This window comes from Gnatocerus cornutus, chromosome 2 (genome assembly GCF_029298725.1).
Source record: "Gnatocerus cornutus isolate USDA-ARS CGAHR chromosome 2, icGnaCorn1.1, whole genome shotgun sequence".
Classification (NCBI taxonomy): domain Eukaryota; kingdom Metazoa; phylum Arthropoda; class Insecta; order Coleoptera; family Tenebrionidae; genus Gnatocerus; species Gnatocerus cornutus.
This window is the reverse complement of record NC_142234.1, coordinates 19,756,909-19,780,448: the sequence shown is the minus strand read 5'-3', so window position 1 is coordinate 19,780,448 and position 23,540 is coordinate 19,756,909. Positions and strand designations below refer to the sequence as shown.

At 32.7% G+C, this 23,540-nt stretch overlaps 1 protein-coding gene across 3 annotated transcripts in view; it reads left to right on the top strand.

The window, feature by feature from the left end:
• LOC148179863 (uncharacterized) overlaps positions 1–23,540 on the top strand; it is a 67,290-nt gene that overhangs the window by 25,698 nt on the left and 18,052 nt on the right. For all 3 annotated transcript variants that reach the window (XM_088050784.1, XM_088050783.1, XM_088050785.1), the window contains exon 4: positions 18,382–18,926. In XM_088050784.1, the coding sequence (XP_087906910.1) occupies positions 18,382–18,926 (545 nt within the window). The remainder of the gene's footprint in view (positions 1–18,381; positions 18,927–23,540) is intronic.

Genomic DNA, 23,540 nt, shown 5'->3' with positions numbered 1-23,540 from the left:
TAATGTACAAAAATTTACATTCTTCAGTTTTTTTTGGAAATCTGCAACGTTATGGAATTGCTTGACAGTGTTTTGGAAAGCTTGTTTAATAAGCTTGGAGAACTACTTTCCATTATATTTTTGGAAAACTGATCTCATGTTTAAAAAAAAAAATTAATTTCAAGACTAAAAAATATTGCAATTTTTTAATTTATAATTCTAGTAATTTTTGTTCTGCAGCAATGGAATTTGGGGAGCTTACTATCTTTGGCCTTGTTATTGAGTGGGCCAAATTACAAAAATATTGAACAGAATGAATACAGTTTACAAATTTGTATTTTGAATACGAACAAGAATTTCTGAAAATTTCGATTTAAAGTTGCAACTTTGGCTCAATCTTCATAAAATTTGGTGAGTTTACTCTTTCTAATCTTTTTGTCAAATATGCGAAAGTACAAAAATATCGGACAGAATAGTCAAATTTTAGTAATTTTTGTTTTTTTATCAAAATTCATAATTATGGTTATTTTAACTTTACAGCAATGGAATTTGGGGAGCTCATTATCATTGGTTTTCTTATAAACTGTGCTAAATTACGAAAATATTAGACAAAAGAGAAAAATTTTGGAAATATTTATTTTGGAAACGAAAAAGAAATAATTCCGAAATTTTGGCCAAAACTTGGAATTCTGGGAATTTTAGCTCAATCATCATGAAATTTGATAAGTTTACTCCCTTTAATCTACTTATCAATTGTGCGAAAGTACAAAAATATCGGACGAAAGAGTCAAATTTGAAAAATTTTTATTTTGAAGAAAAAATAAAATTTTGCCTCATTTTTTGACAAAATTCATAATTCTGGTAATTTTCATTCTACGGCAATGGAATTTGGGAAGCTCACTATCATTGGTTTTCTTTGACTGTGCCAAAATACGAAAATATTGAACAAAAGAGAAAAATTTTGGAATTTTTATTTTTAATACGAACAAGAAGTTCCGAAATTGGATTCTGACAATTTTTGCTCAATCATCATGAAATTTGGCGAGTTCACTTTCTTTAATCTACTTATTAAATGTGCGATAGTACAAAAATATCGGGCAGAAGAGTAAAATTTTAGAAATTTTGATTTTGATGAAAAAATAAAATTTTGTAACATTTTTTATCAAAATAATAATTCTGGAAATTTTAATTCTACGCCAATGGAATTTGTTTTTTTTATTAACTGTGCTAAATTACGAAAATATTGGACAGAGAAAAAAAATTTTGGAAATTTTTAGTTTGAAAACCAGCAAGAAATTTTTAAATTTTTGATAAAGACTTGGAGTTCCGGCAATTTTGGTCCAATTATCATAAAATTTGGTGAGTGCACTCTCTTTGACCTTTTTATCGAGTGCGCTAAAGTACAAAAATATCGGGCAAAAGAGGCAAATTTTAGAAATTTTTATTTTGATAACAAACCAAAAATGGCCAAAATGAAGATTTACAGCCATTATCTTCTGGAATTACGTTTTCAAACGTTAATAATTGTACTTTAAATTTTTGCTGTAAAAATAAATTTAAAAAAAATCGTGATTTTATTTATTTGTACAAATGATATCAGTATCAGGCTGGTTGCCAAAAAGAAAAGTGAAAATTGGCACATTTCTTTAAATCAAGGAGCATCCAAAGAATGATGCATCTTTTCCATTCAATATTCATAACACCTAACAAAAGCAAAAAATTAAGGGGTTGCTTTTACCCTGGATATTGTTTGCGGATTATAGAGGGTGTGTCCTAAGTCACGTATAAATTCATTGATCGTAAATTTCTCCACTTAAAGGAGTATAAAAGCGAATTTGAATCTTGGAAAGCTAGTTAAAGTGTCCTGAAATATAATTTAGGTAAACATTTAAAAATGGTGGATGCGCCACGTTAAATATTTAAAAAAATTGTAATTCTAAAGTACTTGTGCTGTGCAATATAGTACAACATTTTGATATGAAAAGTACGACTGCAACAGTGGAATAAAATCCAAGACAAACGCAAACAATATCAGTGTCAAACAAAGCTTTGTTTTCTCCGGAGTTGCATAGGGGTATGACACTGAGATATCTTAATTACCCATGTACGTGAATTAAATTCCCAAAAGTTGACATTGCCATCAAAGCAATTTAGACAATTAGATCTCCAAGTCCTTAAATATGATGCTGGTATACACAGAGTTCGTACATACAAACGTGTAACAAATCGAAACGCAGTATATTTTTCTGTACAATTCCCTTTATTAGATTACATCCAATTCATAACTTTTTGTTTGTACTCTCTTATCTGTATAAATTTAAACAACGGCTGGAGATGATAACTTATACCCATCTAGACACGTTTGTTTATGTTAACAGATTATCCGTTGAGAGATGACCGCAGAATACATAATTCAGGCGGCTCATGTGCTTTAGTAACTGAATTAAAAGTTCGCTCATTGCATACCTAAGTACGTGCACCAAAGCAAATTCATTGTGCTTTCTCATCCACACGATCCGCTTCTAATCAAAACTTTGGAATTAATAAGTGGCTAGAATCTATAGCACGGAATTCATCAGTGACTGGTTGAGTGAGGAAAATAGCAACAATCAGTCAGAATGCATAAAAGAATTTATGCCAAGATCGCTTTAAATGATAGGTAATTTAATTTTCCGCATGATGTTTCTCAGAACTTAATTCGAGTCTCTTCAATAACACGGTTGAAAAACGAGGGTGCCAAATTCTGGGTTATCTTCTTAACAACGCCTAATTTATCTACACTTGGTTATACTTTTCGATTGACTAAGACGCTTTCATAAGAACGGAGATTTTTCTAACGAAGGCGCCTGATGTAATCAAAAAAGTTCTAACTATCTCATTTACAGGATGAGTTTCTTTTATCAACAACGAGATATTTTCTTAACGTTTGGTTAGGCTTGGAACACCTGCAGATGTACAACAGATATCGCTCTCCATATGTAAGTCAGTGTCTAACTCTTGTGCAAGTTAAATACTAAACAGGGAGCCACTTAAAGCATCCCAGTGCGGAAACTGAACAGGGAATAAACCTACCTAACTTAACACAAACTTTGTAATCTTGAGTAAATTCATAAAGTGCGAATTTCCCTAGGGACATCTAACGATAACTTTTTCTAAATGGAATAAAATATGGACTCGCGTCCATCCAAAAGAACACGCCGCTCTTCAAATATTAAATTTCATCGCATTGTTTTACGAATCGAACTAAATAAATTAAATCATATAACATGTTTTACAAATTCACATGAAATATTCAACATATCATTCCTTCGTGCAATATTTACTCCTTACGTTTCCTTGAAACATAAAACAAAATTTCACAAATATAGAATAAATTTAGTTGAATCAATATTAGACTTGAAACATTGAAATCTTTTCCAACTGTTTATCTTGTATTGTTTACATTCTACACTTCGTCGATTGATTGTTGCTTCGGTAGCTTCTAGCAAATTTAAATATACCTACCCATGTTGCAAAAGATAATAAAGTCACCGACGTTTTCTACTAAAAAAAGTTGAGATGAAAGGGAGGCAAAAATGGAAAGCAAGGGAAACTCACTTTCTCGTTTTGGGGTAAATGTAAATACGGGTACACGAGGATATGCACAGTTAAAGTAACAGTGTGGGGAACTCTTTTTATTTTTATAATGAGTTTTACCTTTAACAAAAAATATACAATATACATGTTTCCAAAAAAAAATAAAGTCTAAAACTTTTTATTTCTTGTTCCAAAGTTCTGTAATTTACTTCACTCATTAAAGACTTCTTATGTAATAAGTCCATCCAATTTCATGGTCTTTACATTGAAACTGTCGAATTTACAGAATTTAGATGAAACCTTGGAATTCGAAGTTCGGCCAACAAACGACACATTCAAAAATTTCTATTTCTCGTCCTAATCTTCTCTAATTTAGCATACTTAATAAACACTTTTTACGCAAAAAGTCTACAAAATTTCATTGCTGTAACATTACTGTCGAATTTATATAATTTAATCAGAATTAGATTATTAGGATTCGTTCTTGAAATAATAGTTATTTATTGTATAAGTGTCTTATTAGGCCTACAAAACTCGGAAAAAACGGGTAGGCACGAGAGCGTTGGCTTGAGTGTTTTCAGGCAATAAGACACGAATGCAATACAAAATTTTATTCGCAACCGCAAAATAAATGCCCTCGAAAGGGCAATTTTTATCTCGATTGGTTCGTAAGGTGACTTTTTCTGACTTGTTGTGGGGACCAAACTCAAATTTTAATTAGAAATGAAATAATGAAAAAATTTACCTGAAGTTATTTCGAAAAATGACCACAACGTCATCACGAGTTAAATTCAGTTTCATCAGTAAACAGAACATCACAACACTTTTGAAGAAACCACAGGCAAAGCATAGAAAAATCTAACTCAATAATAATGCAAATTTGAACAATTCGGCACTGTAAAACAAACGGGATCTACGATATAAAGACATTTTTTGCTCACTTGCTCATTCATTAGCGTTTTTATTCCCAACTTTTTGATGGCCTGGACTAACATTAATATTGAGCTTGGCTTACCTCTAATTACACAATTTCTGCAGCAAACTTCAATAATTTTTTTCTCGGAAACTATGTAATATTGGTGGTAAAATTTTCGTACTTTATTGGGGTTCGCCCTGTATATTATTAAAATATTTATTTTAGAAGGAACACCAAACACTTCAGGAGCCAAAATAAAACTAAAAAAAAATACAAAAAATTCAACCAGTCCAAGGAATTTAACAAATCTATAAAAAATTCAAAAGGATGTATAAAATTGAAGGAATCTAAAAGTATTTATTTGCACAAGAAAAACAAAATTACAAGTTTCAAATAAACATATAATCACTATTTTGCAGTTGTAGTTCTAAATCCTTTAGATTGTTTGCAAATTTTAAGATCTTTGCATGTCAATGGGTTCTCCAAATGTTTTCAAAGGATGAATTTGTGGTTTCTCATTCTTTGAATTTATACAGGGTGTCCGTAAAGTGACGCACCACCTTGAAAGGGGTCCCTCAGAATACCAAAAAAATGTTAAAAAAAATTCCAGACTCTCTGTTTTCGCAGGAGAAGCAAAAGAAAATTAGGAAAATGGCAACATTGCAGAACTGTACCCCTCTATAATTTAAATTTTCAGTATTCAAAGCCATAGTTGCTGTTGTATTGTTGGCGTTAGTCAGGTCAGGTCATGAACGAGTAATGTAACTATGGTTTCACGTGAAAGATGCCACACTGATCGAGATTGTTGATTCAAAAATTTTGTTAACAGTTTTCGGGCATTTCTTACAAGACTTTTCCGATTTTTTTTGCATGGTGCTTTTGCGCAAAATGTTCTTTAAGTAACAAATTTATTTGAACGTAAAATTATTGCACAGAAATCAATAATTTTCGCATCAAATTTTGCCTCCTCAACCCACCACATCTCGAAAAATTGAAGACATGGATTTTTTTTTAACATTTTTCCGGTGATCTATGGCATTGTCCGATGATACAGTTTCACGGTGGTGCGCGACTTTCCGGACATCCTGTATTTGCTAGATTTTGATGTTAGAATTGAAAAACAAAATCAGTGGATGCGCCAAATTTCCTGAAATCCACTCGAATATAATCAACCAAAAACAAAATATGCAGTTTGCATTTTTTGTAAAAATATTTCTTCAGCTAGTTCCATTATGAAGTTACGGCGGTGTGCATTATATTTCCGTTATTTAGAACCTCCTTCTATATTAAGCTAAAAACCGTTTTAGCGTCCCGTGTCCGTCCACGTTTCCCCATAAATCGTTTTGTTATTTTACCCGCCCTGTTCATGACCACAATGGTGTTTACAAGGGTGATATTGGTACTGTTCCGCTTATTTAAAACGTGTTTATTTGTTGTTTTTCCAAAACATCAATATTTATGTGTAAAATGAACTCGGGAGCCTCGTCAAACTTTTCCAACCAAACTTGTATTAACAGCCCTATGATAGCTTCGATAATTCGCGTAACTCTTTGTTCCCTTGACGCAACTCGATATCATTCACATATTATGAAAGTTTAGCGCACATTTTAGGAATTTCAACCACAATGGTGGAGCTTGAAACTTCTCAAACCAATAATAGTTTTTGCGTTTGTTACTTTGATAACTCATACAATCTAATAACATCCGTGTCGACAGAAATACGATGTTAAAGGTTGTTGGGTAGACAGATAATGTATATTTAATTAGACTTGGTGGTGAAAATGTCGGGGAGGGATACATTTATACTTGAACCAAATTAAGTTTTAATAATTTGTAAATGCACGGGCGGCTGTAAAAACGGAATTTGCAGGGTTTTAATGCGAGGGCGAGGGTTTTTCTTTTATAATTATCACCCTTTAATGACATTCATTAGATTTTCTTCTGATGTCACTTGATAATAGCCCTTACAGGTACAGTGTCCAATTCGATCATAATAACACGTTTAGAGCAATGATGACCACTGTTGTATTATGTGTTGCCTGCAGCGAATCATATAAATGCTTTGTCCATTATTCGCGATTTTAGAATAAATTGTTTATGCAGTTACGAGAATTACATCACAAAAATTTAGTCCAATTCTTGGTAATTCGAATGGGTAAAATTGGTGGATGCGCTTCTGCAAAATCTTGCGTTCAATCGAAGTAAAGTGCCGTAAAAAAGTGTTGTCTTCTTCTAGAGTTTTAAAAGTATCAACTTGCATTATAACGGTTTTGTAAAATTCGTGTGTGTTCTACAGATTTCTCGTATCTTTTATACTTTCTTATCCAACTAGTCTCGAGAGGGACATTGAGGGTATGGAGCACTTCAGGAAAAGTTTTATTCTTGGCACTAAATGTAATGATGAACTTGTAAACTTCGAGATGGTTGCATCGAGAAAGTGATGTTGTTATGAAATATAAATCAAGAAAGAAGGTATTTCTATGCTCGCCTTCGATAAGAAAAAGAAAAAAGCAAATGAGGTTCCTGATTGAATGTGCTCAATTCACGAACACGAAGTAAACTTATAATCGAGTTGAGACAATATTTATTTATGGCAATCGTATACCATCGGATTACATCCGTCGGGGATTCTCCGATTTATGTTTGGTTAAACTTAAATTTTAAAACAGACAGAGACAGTTTATTTTACGTATGTTCGCTATTATTTATTCACTTTATGAACTGTGGGACTCGGGGAATGGGATTAAAAACACCATTAAAGATTATACACTTTACAACAAAAGAAAATATGCTAAACAACGGAAAAGTAATTTCAGATACAAAACAAATCCGATGTTATGAATGCATTACAAGTTTTGATCAAAACTGGATGCGTATTTTAATTTAATTTTACTCGGGGAATTACAACTAACTCCGCTTTTTTGGATAAATGACCATTCATACATTCCGTCTTGACATCAAAGTGACCCATTGACATTCCTCCCCTAGTTTAAGGTGCATACTGAAATTTAATTAATTAAGGTCAATTACGGGTTCAGACCCCATGGATTTCGTACGGTTTCTAAGCAATTAACTTTATCTATAATGCAAATATTTACTGGTTATATTGGTTTAAGTGTCTGTGCCCTGTCAATCAATTAATTGACAGCACACGACAGTTAATAACTTACTATAGTCGTGTATATTTAAATGATTTAATTAAAAATGTAAAACGCCTGCACAGACGTAATGGCTGTTCTGTTCCGTGAATAATTCATACCGGCATACAGAAACAAATATTTAAAGTGAAGTTCGTTAAATCTAAACAACAAAAAAAAACGGGATTAATTAATAATGCACTTCAGGAAAATGGATCTCTGTATTGACGTGGACTCCAGTGTATAATTTCCAGCCTGTTTAGTAATTATTTTGTGCTATCGACTCAACAATCTTTTCATTGTACCTGCACTTTTATTTTTAACTCTCCACTGACATTATTTTATATCTACAAATCTGCGTTGTTTTTTTTGTATTGTAATTTATCGGTACTTTATTGAAGATTGTCTCCATATGAAATGTTTAAATATTTATAGTCCGATGTTATCAACTATGCTATTATTGTTCACTTTTAGAAGTAATGGCTTTTTAACAATAAAAATTTGTAAAAGCAAATAACAGGAGAATAAATCTCGGCTACATTTGCAACGACATAAAAATGGAAAATTTTCCATTATCATACTAAAGTTTCCAGACTTTGTACATACTGAGACTAGAATGTGCTTACAAGGTTACAATTTAGACCGTTGTTTTGTACTAAAGTAAACTTGAAAAATATAAAAAAAAATCCGGGTTTTATTCAAATAACACAATAAATTTAGTCAGCGTTCATTTTTGAAATATTTATGTTTTCTGTGTTTTGTTCCAATTAATCAATAATGGAACTAGAGGCAAACTACGGATAATCAAAAAAAATTGAGATAAGCCTTCAGAAATTGAAAGAGAATTCAGATTAATATTATAAAATTAATTGATTAGAGAAAAACGGTGGCGAAAACCGCATTTTTCTATCTCTCGTAGTTCCGGAGATATGAACACCGAAAATTACTTCAAAAATATGCGAAAATCACATTGTGTTATTGTGCATTTTTTTCAAAAAAATCGAATTTTTGACTTTTGCAAAATCTAAGAACGAATTCTTAACTAAAAAATCGCGAGAAAAACGATGGTGAAAAATGTTTCTTTCGATTTGTCGTAGTTTCCGAGATATTGAGCACAGATTGTTTCGAACCTTCAAGAATTTAGCCTTCTGGCGACAAACCAAAAATCAAACGGCCATAATTCAGTTATTTGTTGACAAAAATTAAAAATTCTTGAAGCTTTGGATTCAGCGTGATATTTTGCGTAAAATGCGCCCAAATAAGTTGAGTTTGCTTTATAAATAAATGAGGCATTGATCAAAAATGGTTTCGAAGAGGTCATTTTGGGGTGATTTTCAATCACTGTTTTCAAGGTGGAAACAACGTTTAATACTTTCGTGTCTACATCAATCGAAAGGGGAGCTTGAGATCTATCTACCGGCCAAACTTGAGATTAATCGGACAAATAGTTTACGAGTTATGGCCAAAAATAAAAAAAATTGAAAAATTTTCATCGTTTGAGTCGGAATTTTTTTTCGCAAAAAATCGACTATCGAATTTTGGGCTTTTGAGAACATTTTCTAACGTAAAATGAGCAGAGAAAAAGAATGGCGCAAACCGCATCTCAATATCTCAAATAGTTTCCGAGATATTTAACTTTAAAAATTACGAAAAATAAGGAAAAATGAAAATCAATTTTCCAAAACTTTGATCGGTCATAACTCAGTTATTTGTTGTCGGATCTGAATTTAAATCCCAGATTTGGAATCTGCGGAAAATTCTGCGTACACTGATGTATAATAACTTAAGTTTACTCTTAAAAATAAGCGAGACATCGATATCAGAAATTTGGCATAGTTTTGGTCAGGAATTTTTGCGAAAATTTGCAAATTTCGACTGTAGAAAAATAAAAGAACTATTTCCTATGTAAAAAATCTCGAGAAAAACGATGGCGCAAACCGCATCTCAATATCTGAAATAAATCCAAATAAAAAAAAAGTTTGCTTAAAAAATAAACGAGACATTGACCAAAATCTGTTTTTAAATAGCGCCTCCACCATTTTTGTAAAAAAAAATAATTAATGTTTGTATTGCCAAAAGTCGATAAGATCGTGTTTAGACTTTTAAGAAAACTGTACCAATTTCTATTATCGATTGTAATAGTAATAGGTTGCGTTTAAACAGGTGTTCAACATCTGTTGGACATTCCTAAAAAAATCTCTCTCTTGCGCTAGCACCCAAGCATCCCTTCCTGAAACAGTAAAGATACCTACAATAATTTATGTCTGTTTTCGACCAGATATACAGGAAATTGCGATGTTCAGTGTTTCAAATTAATTAAGAAAATGGTTATGTTAATGTTAATGTAAAGCCAATTGATTTTACATTATTAATTTTGATGTTTGATTTTTCATTACTTACAATTACAGTGAATTGTAATTCGCTACGAATATTTTGACACTGGATCAATGAATAATTAATTAATTTAGATTAGTAACATTTAATTTGTATACAAGGTATTTGTGTTGAAAATTAATTAATTAATAATTCCAGATAATAAGTTCGAAGACAATGTTGTAACAATTTACAGAGCTCAAATAACAGTTGCGATAATATCCCATAAAATAAAAAATTTAGAGAATTCCGAGCAATTAAGGAATTGAGAGAATACGGAATGAGTTCGATGAGTTACTTCCTTGACCACTAATATTAACGAATATTAACGAACTAAATAATAAATCCAACAATATTTTATTGGCACTGTCTTTAATTAATCGAATCATTAATTATTGATTGTTTACATCCCACGTCGTGCAACTTCACCCACTTTGCTTCTGTATCGATTACATTTAACATTTCGTCATAAATTCCCTTTCAACCTTCCCACGAACGTATAAACAATTTGTGTGAAAGACGAAATACGGCCGAATCGAAAGAATAAGCAAAACAAGCAATTGATATTCTTTTGTTCGAATGTTGGTAAAGTATGGGGGATAAAACCGGGATCATGCGATTTGCAAGCAAATGTAGATATATTTTATTGGACAGTTCGATCAGATTCTCGGAGCAGAATAGGCATAAAAACTAGAATGAATTTTTTCAATTAAATTCCTTATGATATATCAGATTTATAAGTTCTAATCGATTTCACTTTGAATTTCCACATAGGAAATTACAGGAATATCCTGGTAAGTTGAGCATCGCGGAAGTTCAACTTTGTTCCGGCGGAAGTGAGATTTTCAGATGGCATCAATAATTACAAACGTATTCCCCGAGGGGGCTGTGTTTTATATACCTGCAATGATGAATTGTTGATAGAGAAATGGTTTGGGCTGACGTGAGGCCAATCATACGATTCGTGCTCCGTGAAATAACTTTATTTGCATTACGTTTACAATTCCGCACTGCTTCGGTGTAAGTTGGGTGGGCTTTTCCGGGAAATTATCATTTTTCAAGTATTAGAGCGAAATCCCATGATGGAGTTGAGACTCACAAGTAAATAGGAAAATCACACGGAATGAGCACGGGATTATTTACATTTAATAAATATCAGGATACGCGCCTTTTCATTCGAGCAGCTGCTGTGAGTTTGACAATATTTTATTTTTACAGACATGACATTTGCATTGTAGTTATCTACTGCGCCCGATGCGATATTTTGCAAAAATGACAACCATTTTGTTAGAAATTGTACATTGAGATAACATAAATATTAATAAACATGTGTACCTTAAATTTTTAACATTTATCATATTTTGGAACAAATTGCTAAATTTTCAATTACGAGATCCTGTTTATCTTTTTCCCCCGTATTTACATATTCAAGGCAGGCATAAATAATTCTCATTTTAATGAAATTATATTGACACAGAATAATAATAAAACAAAACCTCGGTCTTATTTCAAGGATTTTAATTTCCTTAAGCTTTACCTGCTTTGAGTTGTCTTGTAATAAAAACAAGATTGTCTACTTGGAACAATATGGCAGACGACATCAGCATTGCAGTTATATGTTCAAAAGCTGCCTCAAACCAATTTCAGCGTTTGTTAAATTAAACAAGAATCGGCAAGTTTTTTATTCCATCGCTTTGGGAATCCCGTATTTTTATTTGTTAATTATTAGCACATGTAAATTGAAATTGCGCCACTTTCTCATAACTTGTAAAAACTGCAATAAACTACTTTTACAAGAAGTTCTTAAGCGCTTGAGAACCGGAGATGTTGAAAAATCGCCACAAGTTCGGCATGTTTTTAATAACTGGGACGGTCTGGCGCATCCACCACTTTTAACGAAACTTTTCTATCTTCTTGGATGTACCATTTTATTAAGTTGCTGCAAATGCATTGGTTTAGATCAGGAAATCTGTTCAAAGTCGGTCCAGTTAATCAGTTTACTTGCTTTTTGGATGTTTATGGGGTACATAATAAACTACTCTGGTTTTAAAATGCATCTTGACCCATTAAAGGACCCAAGCGAGCTGTTGCTAAATTCTTAATGGCTGTTCTGGGGCCAACGGCACAAAGAGCATTTTATAGACAATGCAGTCCATTATGTAAACTGCAGAATGTCTTTGTAAGGCTCGAATCATTTCTACAGATCATTAATAGATTTGGTCGTTTCTGAAAACTGTCAAGGTAAAGAGTTTTGCGTTTCCTGTTCGATTCTTTTTGGTTTTCAGATTTCTGTAAGGAAAAATTGATTCTGCTTTAGATTCCATGCAAATTTTGAAACACGTTTTACAGTTCTGTTAATGGGATCTTTGAAGGGAGAATCAGAAGATTAAACTATAGTCAACAAATTTTGGAAAAAATCCTCAACATCCAAAGAAATATGTAATTATTTTTTGGGTTAAATCCGATTTTAATAGCATTCTCTATTCTGTTCTAAAAATTACGTTTTTAGGCGACTTAAACTGAAAATGAAATTTTTAGGCCTTAAAAGCGGCCTAAAAGTGAGTCTTTTCTGGCCGCAAACATTTTCGGCCGATCTATGGTGGAGCCATCTATCCATAGTTTTGCATATTACGTCAAGATACCGATGTTACCCTCAATTTTATAATTATTTGGGTAAAATCAAATCGACAAACTGCTGTAAAGTGCAACAAAGACGTGTTGAATTATTGAAAATCAACATGTCTAGCAGTGCTCCTGCAACAACATTAAAAAACACATTAAACCTAATTCATACAAATTGTGAAGCTACACGTGCTGAAACTGCAAATGTAAATAAGGAAAATATGAACTTTTCTGAAGGATTCATAAATATTTACAATTATTCAGTTGTTATAATTGATTAAATCAATAAATCATAAATAAAAATTAATTAACTTGTAAATTTAATGATGTCGCCTAAAAAATCTTGTGTGTAACACGGCCAAAAAGTGACATGTTGCCCTCGCCTTCTTTCTAAAAAAAAGACTCGGCCAAAAAAGAACCACTTTTTGGCCTTGGTACACAAACAGCTATTATACGTTTACGACAATACGTTTATTTTGCTCAAGAATTTAAGAATTTAACAAAAGAGACAAAATCTGAAATTTGTATTATGAGGATGAATCAAAAACTTCTGAAAACATAATAAAGTCTGTAACTATTGTAATTTCAATGCTAGAGTTATCAAATTTGGGGAGGTTAGTAACTTGGAAGTGTTTAATAACTGTGCCAAATTTCAAAACTATACATCAAACAGGAAAAATTTTGGAATTTCTTTATTATGAAGATGCAACAAAAATTTCTTGAAAAAAGCATTACAACTTGTAATTTTGGTAATTTTAACGCCGCAGCAATCAAATTTGGGGAGGTTACTCATTTATGCTCAGAGTTTAACTGTAGTAAATTTCAAAATTTTGGAGGCAAGGAGACAAATTTTGAAATGTTTTATTTGATGAATGAACAAAAAAAAAACATGTTTTTTATTAAAATGCAAATAACTCTTGCTAATTTAACGCCAAAGTAACCAAATTTGAAGAGGTTACTAACTTAGACTCAGTATCAAATTGTACTAACTTTTAAAATTTTAGAGCTAAAGCGACAATTTTTGAAATGTTTTATTTAGCGAATGAACAAAAAAATCCATTGTTTTTTAAAATGCAAATAACTCTTGCAATTGTAACGCCAAAGCAACCAAATTTGGGAGGGTTACTCATTGAGGCTCAGTTACTATTTATTAGTTATTTCAAAATTCTATAGTCAAAGTGGCAAATTTTGAAATGTTTTATTTGGGGGATGAACAAAAAAAATTACTTTCTTTGATAAAATGCAAATAATTCTTGCAATTTTAGCGCCAAAGCAACCAAATTTAGTGAGGTTACTAACTTAGACTCATTTACTGACTGTCGTAGAATTCAAAATTCTAAAGTCAAAGAAACAAATTTTGGAATGTTTTATTTGGGGGATAAACCATAAACACATTATTTTACAAATATCTCTGAATCCTGACCTGATTTAGCAAAATTGATTTGAGATTTAGAATCAGGAGGCAATTCTACCTTAGAAATGACTTTTTATTGCTCCAGTACAAATTTTGTCTAAAAATTATTGACTAGTGTTGTTGGACGCGCTATCCTAAAGACCCATAAATTCGTATTACTTTTCCTACTTAAAATTTTCTTTGGAGTTGGCGACTTCGCTGTGTGAATAATAAAGAAAACCCCCGCCAAAGTTCTTTTTTCCGAGCCCTTCGAATAGAATAACACGTAGATAAATATGTACTTGGTGCTTTAGTAAACCCCCCATTTCCCAGAAAGTGAATCCTGAATATAAATAGCCTCTACTTAGCGATATCTCGTAAAATTCGAATATGGCCGTTCATTTTTAATTCAAAGAGAATGGGCAGCTGCTATTGACAGTCACACTTGTCAATATGAGAACCCCTCTGGCCACTCATGCTCCCGAACAATATTGAATGTGCACTTCGGCTAGTGTTATTCCACACCTAAAAACAACACCTGTATTCTGGGCTACGTAACTTGGAGGAAATTCTCAATGGCTTGATTTCCATCGTCACTTTTATCTGATTAGATTGAACGCATACACGATGATATTCACATGCAAACACCCTTCAATTTTGCTCTGGATGTTAAATGGAAGGCGGAACATTGTTCTGTTTGAATAAAAAAACAGAGAAGTGGAATGAGACTTTTGTTCGCTAGAGACACAAGAGAACTCACTGAGATGGAGCATATCAAATATTTGTTTTAACTATCACAAAAGAATTAGTGACTTGATGAAAAAACACATCGATTTGACTCTTTCATCCAAATTAAACACTTCCATTCCTCAAACATTATTTTGATATTTAGATTAAACTCGTGTTCAGTCGTGCCGTTTCAAATTAACGAATTTTTTTTGAAAAGGGACGAAATCACGTCCCGGCACATTCTAAAATAAAGAATTCATCCACGTGTGTGCAGCTCGAGGCATGTGTGTACCTACGACACGTAGAATGGGGTCTTATATTTACACAGACATCAGTGGAAGATACTAAGGAGCGGTAACGAACCTAACTAAATCTCACGCGCTGTTTCCCACAACCGCATCTTTGGCCAAGGTTCAACGTTGACATTTCGGGTATCTATATCCTCAAATAAATATGCAATGGAGTTAGAAAGAAAATACGAGAAATTTAATAAAAAGAACGGAAGGATAAGCCCAACTAAGTAATTTTAATCCTGAGTTTTCGGCCTAATTCGGGTTACGCAACCATAGATAAAAGATAAAGCAACAACATAATGTGGAAACGTGTTCGAGGGATGTGATAACGCGATTTCAAGAGGTCCACGAAATTCAATATCGGGAAATCAAACCTAATCATTCTGATGTTTGCATCGATTTTATTATTTTCAAGTTTTACCAGTTTCTATTGATGATAGAATAAAAATGTGAAAAAAAAGAGGAAGCACTTACAAATCTAAAGAATTTTAAAAATTCCAAATTAAAGGTTCTAGGGACTTGTTCTGGAGAAGTAGAAAGGCATTTCTAAAGTAGAATAGCCTCCTGATTCCGAATCTGAAGTCCATGGAAATTGTCTTATTAAAGGCTGTAATTCTGTTAATTTAAACGTCACAGAAACCAAATTTGGCAAGGTTGCTAATTTGGCCATAGTTACTAATGGTACTAAATTTGAAACTTATAGACCCAAAGAGACCAACTTTAGAAATTTGTATTTTTTGCCTAAATTGAAAACTGCGGCCAAAATTTATTAAGGATTGTAACTTTTGTAACTCTTACGCCAAAGCAACTAAATTTACGAAGGTTACTAATGTAGGAGTACTTATTAATTGTGCCAAGTTTCAAAATTATAGAGCAGAGGAAAGTAATTTTAGAATTTTTAATTTTTGGATAAACCGAAAATTGCAAAAAAATCTGTTAAAGGCTGTAACTCAGATAATTTTTTTGTCAAAGCAACTAAATTTGGGGCTATTATTAGCCAAAATTTGCTTATTAATTATGCCAAATTTTAAAATTATAGAACAGAGTAAATTGATGTTAAGAAATTTTATTTTTTGGATAAACCGAAAACTGACCAGATTTTTATTAGAGGTTGTAACTATAATAATTTTAACGCCAAAACAATAAAATTTTAGGAAGTTACTAATTTAGAGCTAGTTAATAATTTTGCCAAATTTCAAAATTATAGAGCAGACGAGACCAATTTTAGAGTTTTTTATTTGTTGAATTACTCAAAAACTTCGAACTTTTAATATTAAGAGGTGTAACTCTGGTAATTTAAGCGCCACAGCAATCAAATTTGGCAAGGTTACTAATTTTGACTTAGTTATTAATGGTATTAAATGTCATAATTATAGAGCCGATGAGACAGATTTAAAAAAATAATAATTTTTAAAACTGCGAAAAATTTTATTAAAAGTTGTACCTAACTCCAATAATTTTTACGCAAAAACAATCCAATTTTAAGAAGTTACTAATTTAGACTTAGTTATGAATCGTTCCAAGTTTCAAAATTGTCGAACAGCGGAGAAGACTAAATTTAGAATTTTTTATTTTTTAAATTAACCGAGAAACTTCAAACTTATAATATTAAGGGTTGTAGCTCTGGTATTTTAAACGCCGCTAACTAAATTTGGCACGGTTACTAATTTTAACTTAGTTATTAATGGTACTAAATGTCATAATTATAGACAGATTTTAAAACATTTTAATTTTGAGATGAACGGAAAACTGCGAAAAATTTTATTAAAGATTGTAATTCAAATGATTTCTACGCTAAAACAATCAAATTTTAGGTAGTTAGTAATTCGGACTTTAATTGTGCCACATTTTAAAATTGTAGAGCCGCAGGGATTAATTTTAGAAATTTTAATTTTTTTGATGAACCGAAAACTGAGAAAAAAATTTATTAAAGCTTTAATTTTTACGCCAAAAGAACTAAGTTTGGGGCTGTTATTAATTTAGACTTGCTTATTAACTGTGCGAAATTTAAAAATTATAGAGCAAAGGAGACTAATTTTAGTAATTTTTATTTTTTAGATGAACTGAAAACTGCGAAAAACAATCTACTAAAGGTTGTAACTTTTTTTTAATTTTTATGCCAATGCAACTAAATGTTGGGCAGTTATTAGCAAAGATTTGTAGAGCAGCGGAGACTAATTTTAGAAATTTTTATTTTTTGGATGAACCGAAAACTGCGGGAAAAATATATTAAAGCCTGTAACTCTGATCATTTTATTATCTAAGCCAAATTTAAAAATCATAGAGCCAAGGAGACTAATTTTAGTAATTTTTATTTTTTCGATAAACCGAAAATTGCTACTAAAAGGTGTAACTTTGGTAATTTTGATGCCAAAGCGACTAAATTTGGGGCCGTTATTGGCTAAGGTTTGCTTAATAATTAATCCAAATTTCAAAATTATAGAGCAAAAAAGACTGTCCCTCTTGCACTTACCAATTGCAATCATAATCCTTTCATTCCCCGAATTTAATATCAAAGATACTACACCAAGTTCCCTTATTTAACGTGCGTCGTTCCGAAGTTCCATCGAAACTTTTTTATGTCTGTTAAACCTCTCTAACGACGTTTCATTATCAGATTTTTCGTTAGGTAAAAGTCTCCAGAGGCCGTCACTGACAGATTACAAACATTTTTATAAATGTATACTTGTTTTCCACATAGACCGCCGCTGCAAAAATGATCTTGTAGCTCAACAATATTGAAGCGCTCCAACTTTTGCATTTTTATTTAACCATTTTCTGTCTTTTTAATTATAAAATACCTAGTGTGTTCAACAAAGCCGCCCTCATCAGTTGCGAATGCAGCGAACTATATTTAACTAACGCAATATAAAAACAAAACCAGTTGCAGCGGGCTTTGTTTCATTTAAAAAACAGATGTAATTGTTAATTAGAGTATGAAGTGCTTTTAAACTTTATATATACATATAAATTAAAATCACGTCTACTGTCCGAGCTGTATTAGTGATTAAAAGAGAATTGAATTTGTGCAACATTTCACAAGAATGACAAATTTTTGGTACTGTTTCCATTGCAGTGCTTTATAGAATTAATTAGCACTGCAAGAGAGAAAATCGTAATACCGACATTGATCTGTGGGGAAAAGCTGTAAAATTAATAGTTGAAAACGTAAACTGTTTTAGTCGGTTTTTAGACTTGCCAACTTCACGTCACATCAAAAATTAAAAATGCTGAAAATTTCAGCGATGTTACCTGTTTTTGGTGTCATGAAAATTGCAACTTGCTGCAATTGCATGCAAATTTTAAATTTCAAGGTTTCACTACTAAAGAATGAATGATTATTGTGGGCATTTTTGCTTTCAGTGTTCGAATACGACCTGCTCGCAGCTGTGAAAATTCCCTTCCAAGACTCAAAAACGCAATACATTGATGAAGAAGGCCACGACGGATTTCCCGCCCTGGGCTTCCGCTCCGGCTCCGACGTGAAAATCGCCCACCGCCAAATCCTGCCGGAAAAACTGCCCCCTGAATTTTCGATTTTAATTAGTGCAAAACCGCGCGCTCGAAAAGGAGGATTTATATTTGCTGTAGTCAACCCGTATGACACTGTTGTAGGATTGGGAGTAAGAATAGCTCCAGAGGGAACCAGTAATACCCTCATATCTTTATTTTACACGGACACCTCGCATATTGCTTCCCAGATTATCGCGAATTTTACTGTTAATAGATTCAATGGAAAATGGACGAGATTTGCATTTCGGTTGTCTGTCGAGAATGTCACGTTATTTTTTAATTGCAATGAAACGGAAACGGTTCTCGTCAAGCGAGAACCATTAGAATTAATTTTCGATTCGGCCTCCACGCTTTATATTGCACAAGCCGGCCCTGTCATCGGGGATCCCTATGAGGTAAGTCTTCACGTAGTGATTTATTCGACATTAATAAAACAAAAGCACCATCAGCTCAATAAATTGGAGATGAATATTCAAGGGTCAAAGAATTTGCATCTCATTGAATTTATACAAAAAATGGAACAGTTATTAGTTTCTTAATGTTGATTGTGGTTTTACTGTTTTATTAATTTTTGCGCTCTGCTCAGATTTTTGCACGCTAATGGAACGTTCAACGGTGGTTTATAAAAAGGTTCGCAGATTTATTGCAGACTGTTGTAGCAAAAATTAACGTAATAGGGCTCTACTTAGATAAGATGTTGCAATAACGTGATCATATCGCTTGTAGAAGAACGGAAAAAAAGAAACACGGGAACGCAAAAATGGAGATTAACAATGTCTTATTGCCCTTTTATCATCAGTTGCGGCTTTGCAATTAGTTTTTGGCATCTCCTTAAAATTTAGAAGTCACACAATTAGAACGGTGAATTATTTATGAATTCAATTTTCAACAGGAAGCCGTCAAAAGCACAAAGAACTTTGATTTTAAATACGATTTTTTCATGTTTATTTATATTTTTTCTGGTTAAACCACACTGTATAACAGACGGATTTGTTCATTTTAGGGAGCAAAGTGGATAACTTTCTGAGTAAGAAAAGGGTAATAGAGAGTAATCCCTTCCACCGTTCAGTTAGGTAAACTAAAATCGTGAGAAGGTTGTTAACGGAGTGATCAAGTTTTAGGCAAAATACTAAAATTTTATGTCGCCGGCAAAATTATAGAAAGTAGTTTTAATCAGGCACCGCCACAAATAAAGACCCTCGTCACGGCGTCGTGACGTTTATGCCCAAATTTGCTCTTATTTTACAGCTTTAGACAAATAAAATCGATGAATTTAGGAAATTTGACCTGGCGCATCCACCATTTTTATCGCAAAAAAAACACAAAAAATTAACTCCTCAGGGTTTAAAATTATTCATATTTGTCCTATAATAATTTTTAAGCATTTTTTTGCGCCGAAAGACGGCCGAATCGTGAAAACTGGAGATCTCTTAATTGAGAAAGGTCGAAGACACAAATGAAGACCCTCGTCATAACTTTCCGGTGTGACATTTTCGGCATTGTGAGTTGCCACTTTGCAAAGGTACAGTTCGGATTGTAATGAACTTGAATTCTTAGTTTCGTGACATTTATGGTCGTTTTTTAGGCGAAAATTTGACCGGCGCACAGTGGGGCAGATGATTCCTAAACTTGGCCAAATCACAAAATATTACATTTTACGTTGAAATATGAGCTGATCGAAAAGAGTAGTATTTATAAAAAATATATATCTTAGTTAATTAGAACAAGGTCATTAAGGACTAAGAACTAACATAAAGAGAAACTTAAACCGTCACCTCGATTTTCATGAAACTTTTTTTGGTGAAACTAAAGCAAAAAAAAACCTGTGTTTAGTGTTTCATTGAATGAGTCCTGGAGCCCCGAAAAAAAATTGTAAAGATTGCATAAAAAGCATGTTTCATAAAAATTGTTTTCATCATAAAAATATACTTTAGAATACTATCAACAACATTCGGCTTTCAATTGTGTTCAAGGCGGAATTTCTAGTACAATTTTTATTTATTTCTTATCTTTCATAGCGGTGTTTATTCCCAATTCAGAACGATATTAATAGTATTATTCGAATTATTATTAATAAAAGGAATAAATAAATACTTGGTCAGAACGGACAAATTTTGTTTTTGCTCACACAAGACCAATATTGGACTAATATAGGCCAAAGGTGTTTGTTTAGTCGGAAGTGTTCTATGTGCTACTGAAAGAGTAAAGGTTTTTGCTTTATTACGAGGTATTGAAAACATGTTCGTCTGAGTGTTTCTCGATGAAAATAAACAGTTTAATCATAATTGTAGGTGATTTTTTTTACTATTTTGGCCAGGTTTAGGAGTCATCTGCTCCACTGTGCGGCGCATCCACCATTTTCAAATCCGTGTGCTAATTTTATATTTGATTGAATGCCTGTGGATTTTAGTACGGCTCATAACTGTCGGTATCAATAAGATATAATAATAGAATTTAGATGTGAACATACAAAGGTTTTAATATATGGCCGTGAAAGGCACAAACATGAGTGGTTTACGAGGAAACTATAAATAAACAAAATCTATTATACGTTGTTTTAGTTAGGTCCATAATTATTAAAAACTGCTGGCAATTTAATGCAAATTAGGTAATACATTAGTGAATGTTTACGTTGTATGTAAACGTTTGATTTAAAAATCCGCGGCATGCAAGTTTAAAATCAAAATTCCAGCCGACCGGTGTTTTTGTTTATTATTTATCTAAATGAAAATCAGGAGAGTTTATTAGCCATTTCTTTTACTACTAGTTTAAATTCACCTAGCTATCAGTTTATTTCTTTTTTATGATGGTCGGTCTGCAATAAAAGAGCTTAACTTGAACGTTCCATTAGTTCTGTAGGTACAGGGCAATAGAGCAACATTCTGCATCAAAGTGCAATCTAAATTTGAGAGTAAGCCATCATCATCTGTAATGGTGGGTCGAAGATGAGTCGTCGGTTGGCGCACATGCGGTTATCCAGATTCGGCCAAACTTTGATTACAGATAAACGTAACCGTTTGTCGATTCGCCCACCGATATCTCGGCGGCCTTCTGCCTGGAAATGAGATCCTATAAAGCTCACGATAAGAGGACGCTCTCTGAACTTTTTACTGTCCAAACAATGACTGAATCTTTTATTTTATTAGCAAACTTTGCCGATGTAATTCTTTTTTATCTGCATCTCGGTGCTGGGCACGCGTTAACTCATTAAGACTAACAACACTTTTTCAAACAAGCTTGAATATAATTACTTAATTTATTTTGACGGTAAACGTATCATTGCAGTGCGCAGACGGCATAGGAAAGCGTCTATGTTGGCGGCAGAGTCGTGTCTTTGATACAGTAGCGGCGCGACGCTTAACGTCGTTAGTTCGACTGGCGGTCACGGCGGCGCTGGCGACTTATTTCAAAGTTCGGCAACTTCTTCCGCTATGAAACTTCCGGTGTTATTGCGACCACGACGCTGTTGTCTTACCAAGAGAGAAAGTTGCGACCGCGAAAACAGAAAAGCTGAAATGGTGTAATGTGACTTTTTTAACATGGCTATGGTACTTTCGGGCCAGAGTCGGCTTCTGGTGGCTCTGTGCTTTACTCTTTTAGTGTTGGCCGGTGCTTTGGCTGTCGGCTCTTTCACCGGCTGGTTTCATACACGAAATTCTTCAGAGCCCGTACCAGCCAAGCTCAGACAGGTACAAAGTGTTTCATCTTTCTTACTCATTGCACCATTTTCTTGCATCCCATATTCATTTATTAATAAATCTTCTGACGAAAAACAAACCTCGCCTTCGTATTTCCCTCACAAAACTTTAATTAAAATCAACTGAATTCTGATGTGAATTATTCATTTCAATAGATGCCGACTATTCTTTACGACTCTGACAAAATTCATATCATTTCTATTACAAATTTTTTGTTATTCGGTCTTCTTCAATTAAATTTTTTATGTTTTAAATTAAAACTACCATCAATTTTCTGCGTAACATCGATCCTTCACATAGTTGGAAGCCTTTAATAACAAATTAAATTTTTATTCACAGTTCAACAGAGAATTTATGTTTCCAATTCAGGCAAATTGAGTCTGGAAATCTCAAAAAACTCTAATTCCAATAAATCCGTCAAAACTGGGATCCATTTTCTTCAATTCCCACAAGTGCCTAAAATTCTCTAAATATTTTGAATAATCGATCATTTCTGCGTCCTAAAACTGTCTGATGCTTCTGGCAGCCTCGATTTAACTAATCCTCTCCGTTTAGTTCAATTGCGCTAATTTTTAGCATTTAGATTATTTGTTCGCTTGCAAAATGAAAATTTCTAACTCTTGAGTTTTCCGGTATTTTCTTTTGCGATTTGGAGGAGTTAATAAACAACTCAAAATTAGTAACCTCACCAAATTTTATTAATATACCACTAAAATTGACAAAATTATGAATTTTAATAAAAATTGTTGGAGATTTTTTTGTTCGATCAAAAAATTAAAATTTCTAACATTTCAATTTTTTGTTATTTTCTTTTGCGATTTGGTGGAGTCAACAAACAATTTAAAACTAGTAACTTCACCAAATTTGATTGATATAGCACTAAAATTGTCGGAATTGTGAATTTTAATACAAATTGTTGGAGATTTTTTTGTTCGATTCAAAAATTTATAATTTTTGAGTTTCTTGTTATTTTCTTTTACGATTTGGTGGAGTTAATAATCAACTCAAAGTTAGTAACCTCGCCAAATTTGAAAGATATAGCACTAAAATTGTCGGAGTTATGAATTTTTATAAAAAAAAGTGGGAGATTTTTTGTTCGCTTTCAAAATAAAAATTTCCAACTTTTGGGTTATACGTTATTTTTTTGTGATGTGGTAGAGTTATATATTACAAAAATTCTCTAAATATTTTGAATAATCGATAATTTTTGCGTCCTAAAACTGCCTGATGCTTCTGGCAGCCCCGATTTCACAAATCCTCTCCGTTTAGTCCAGTTGCACTAATTTTTAGCATTGGATTTGTCATTTAACC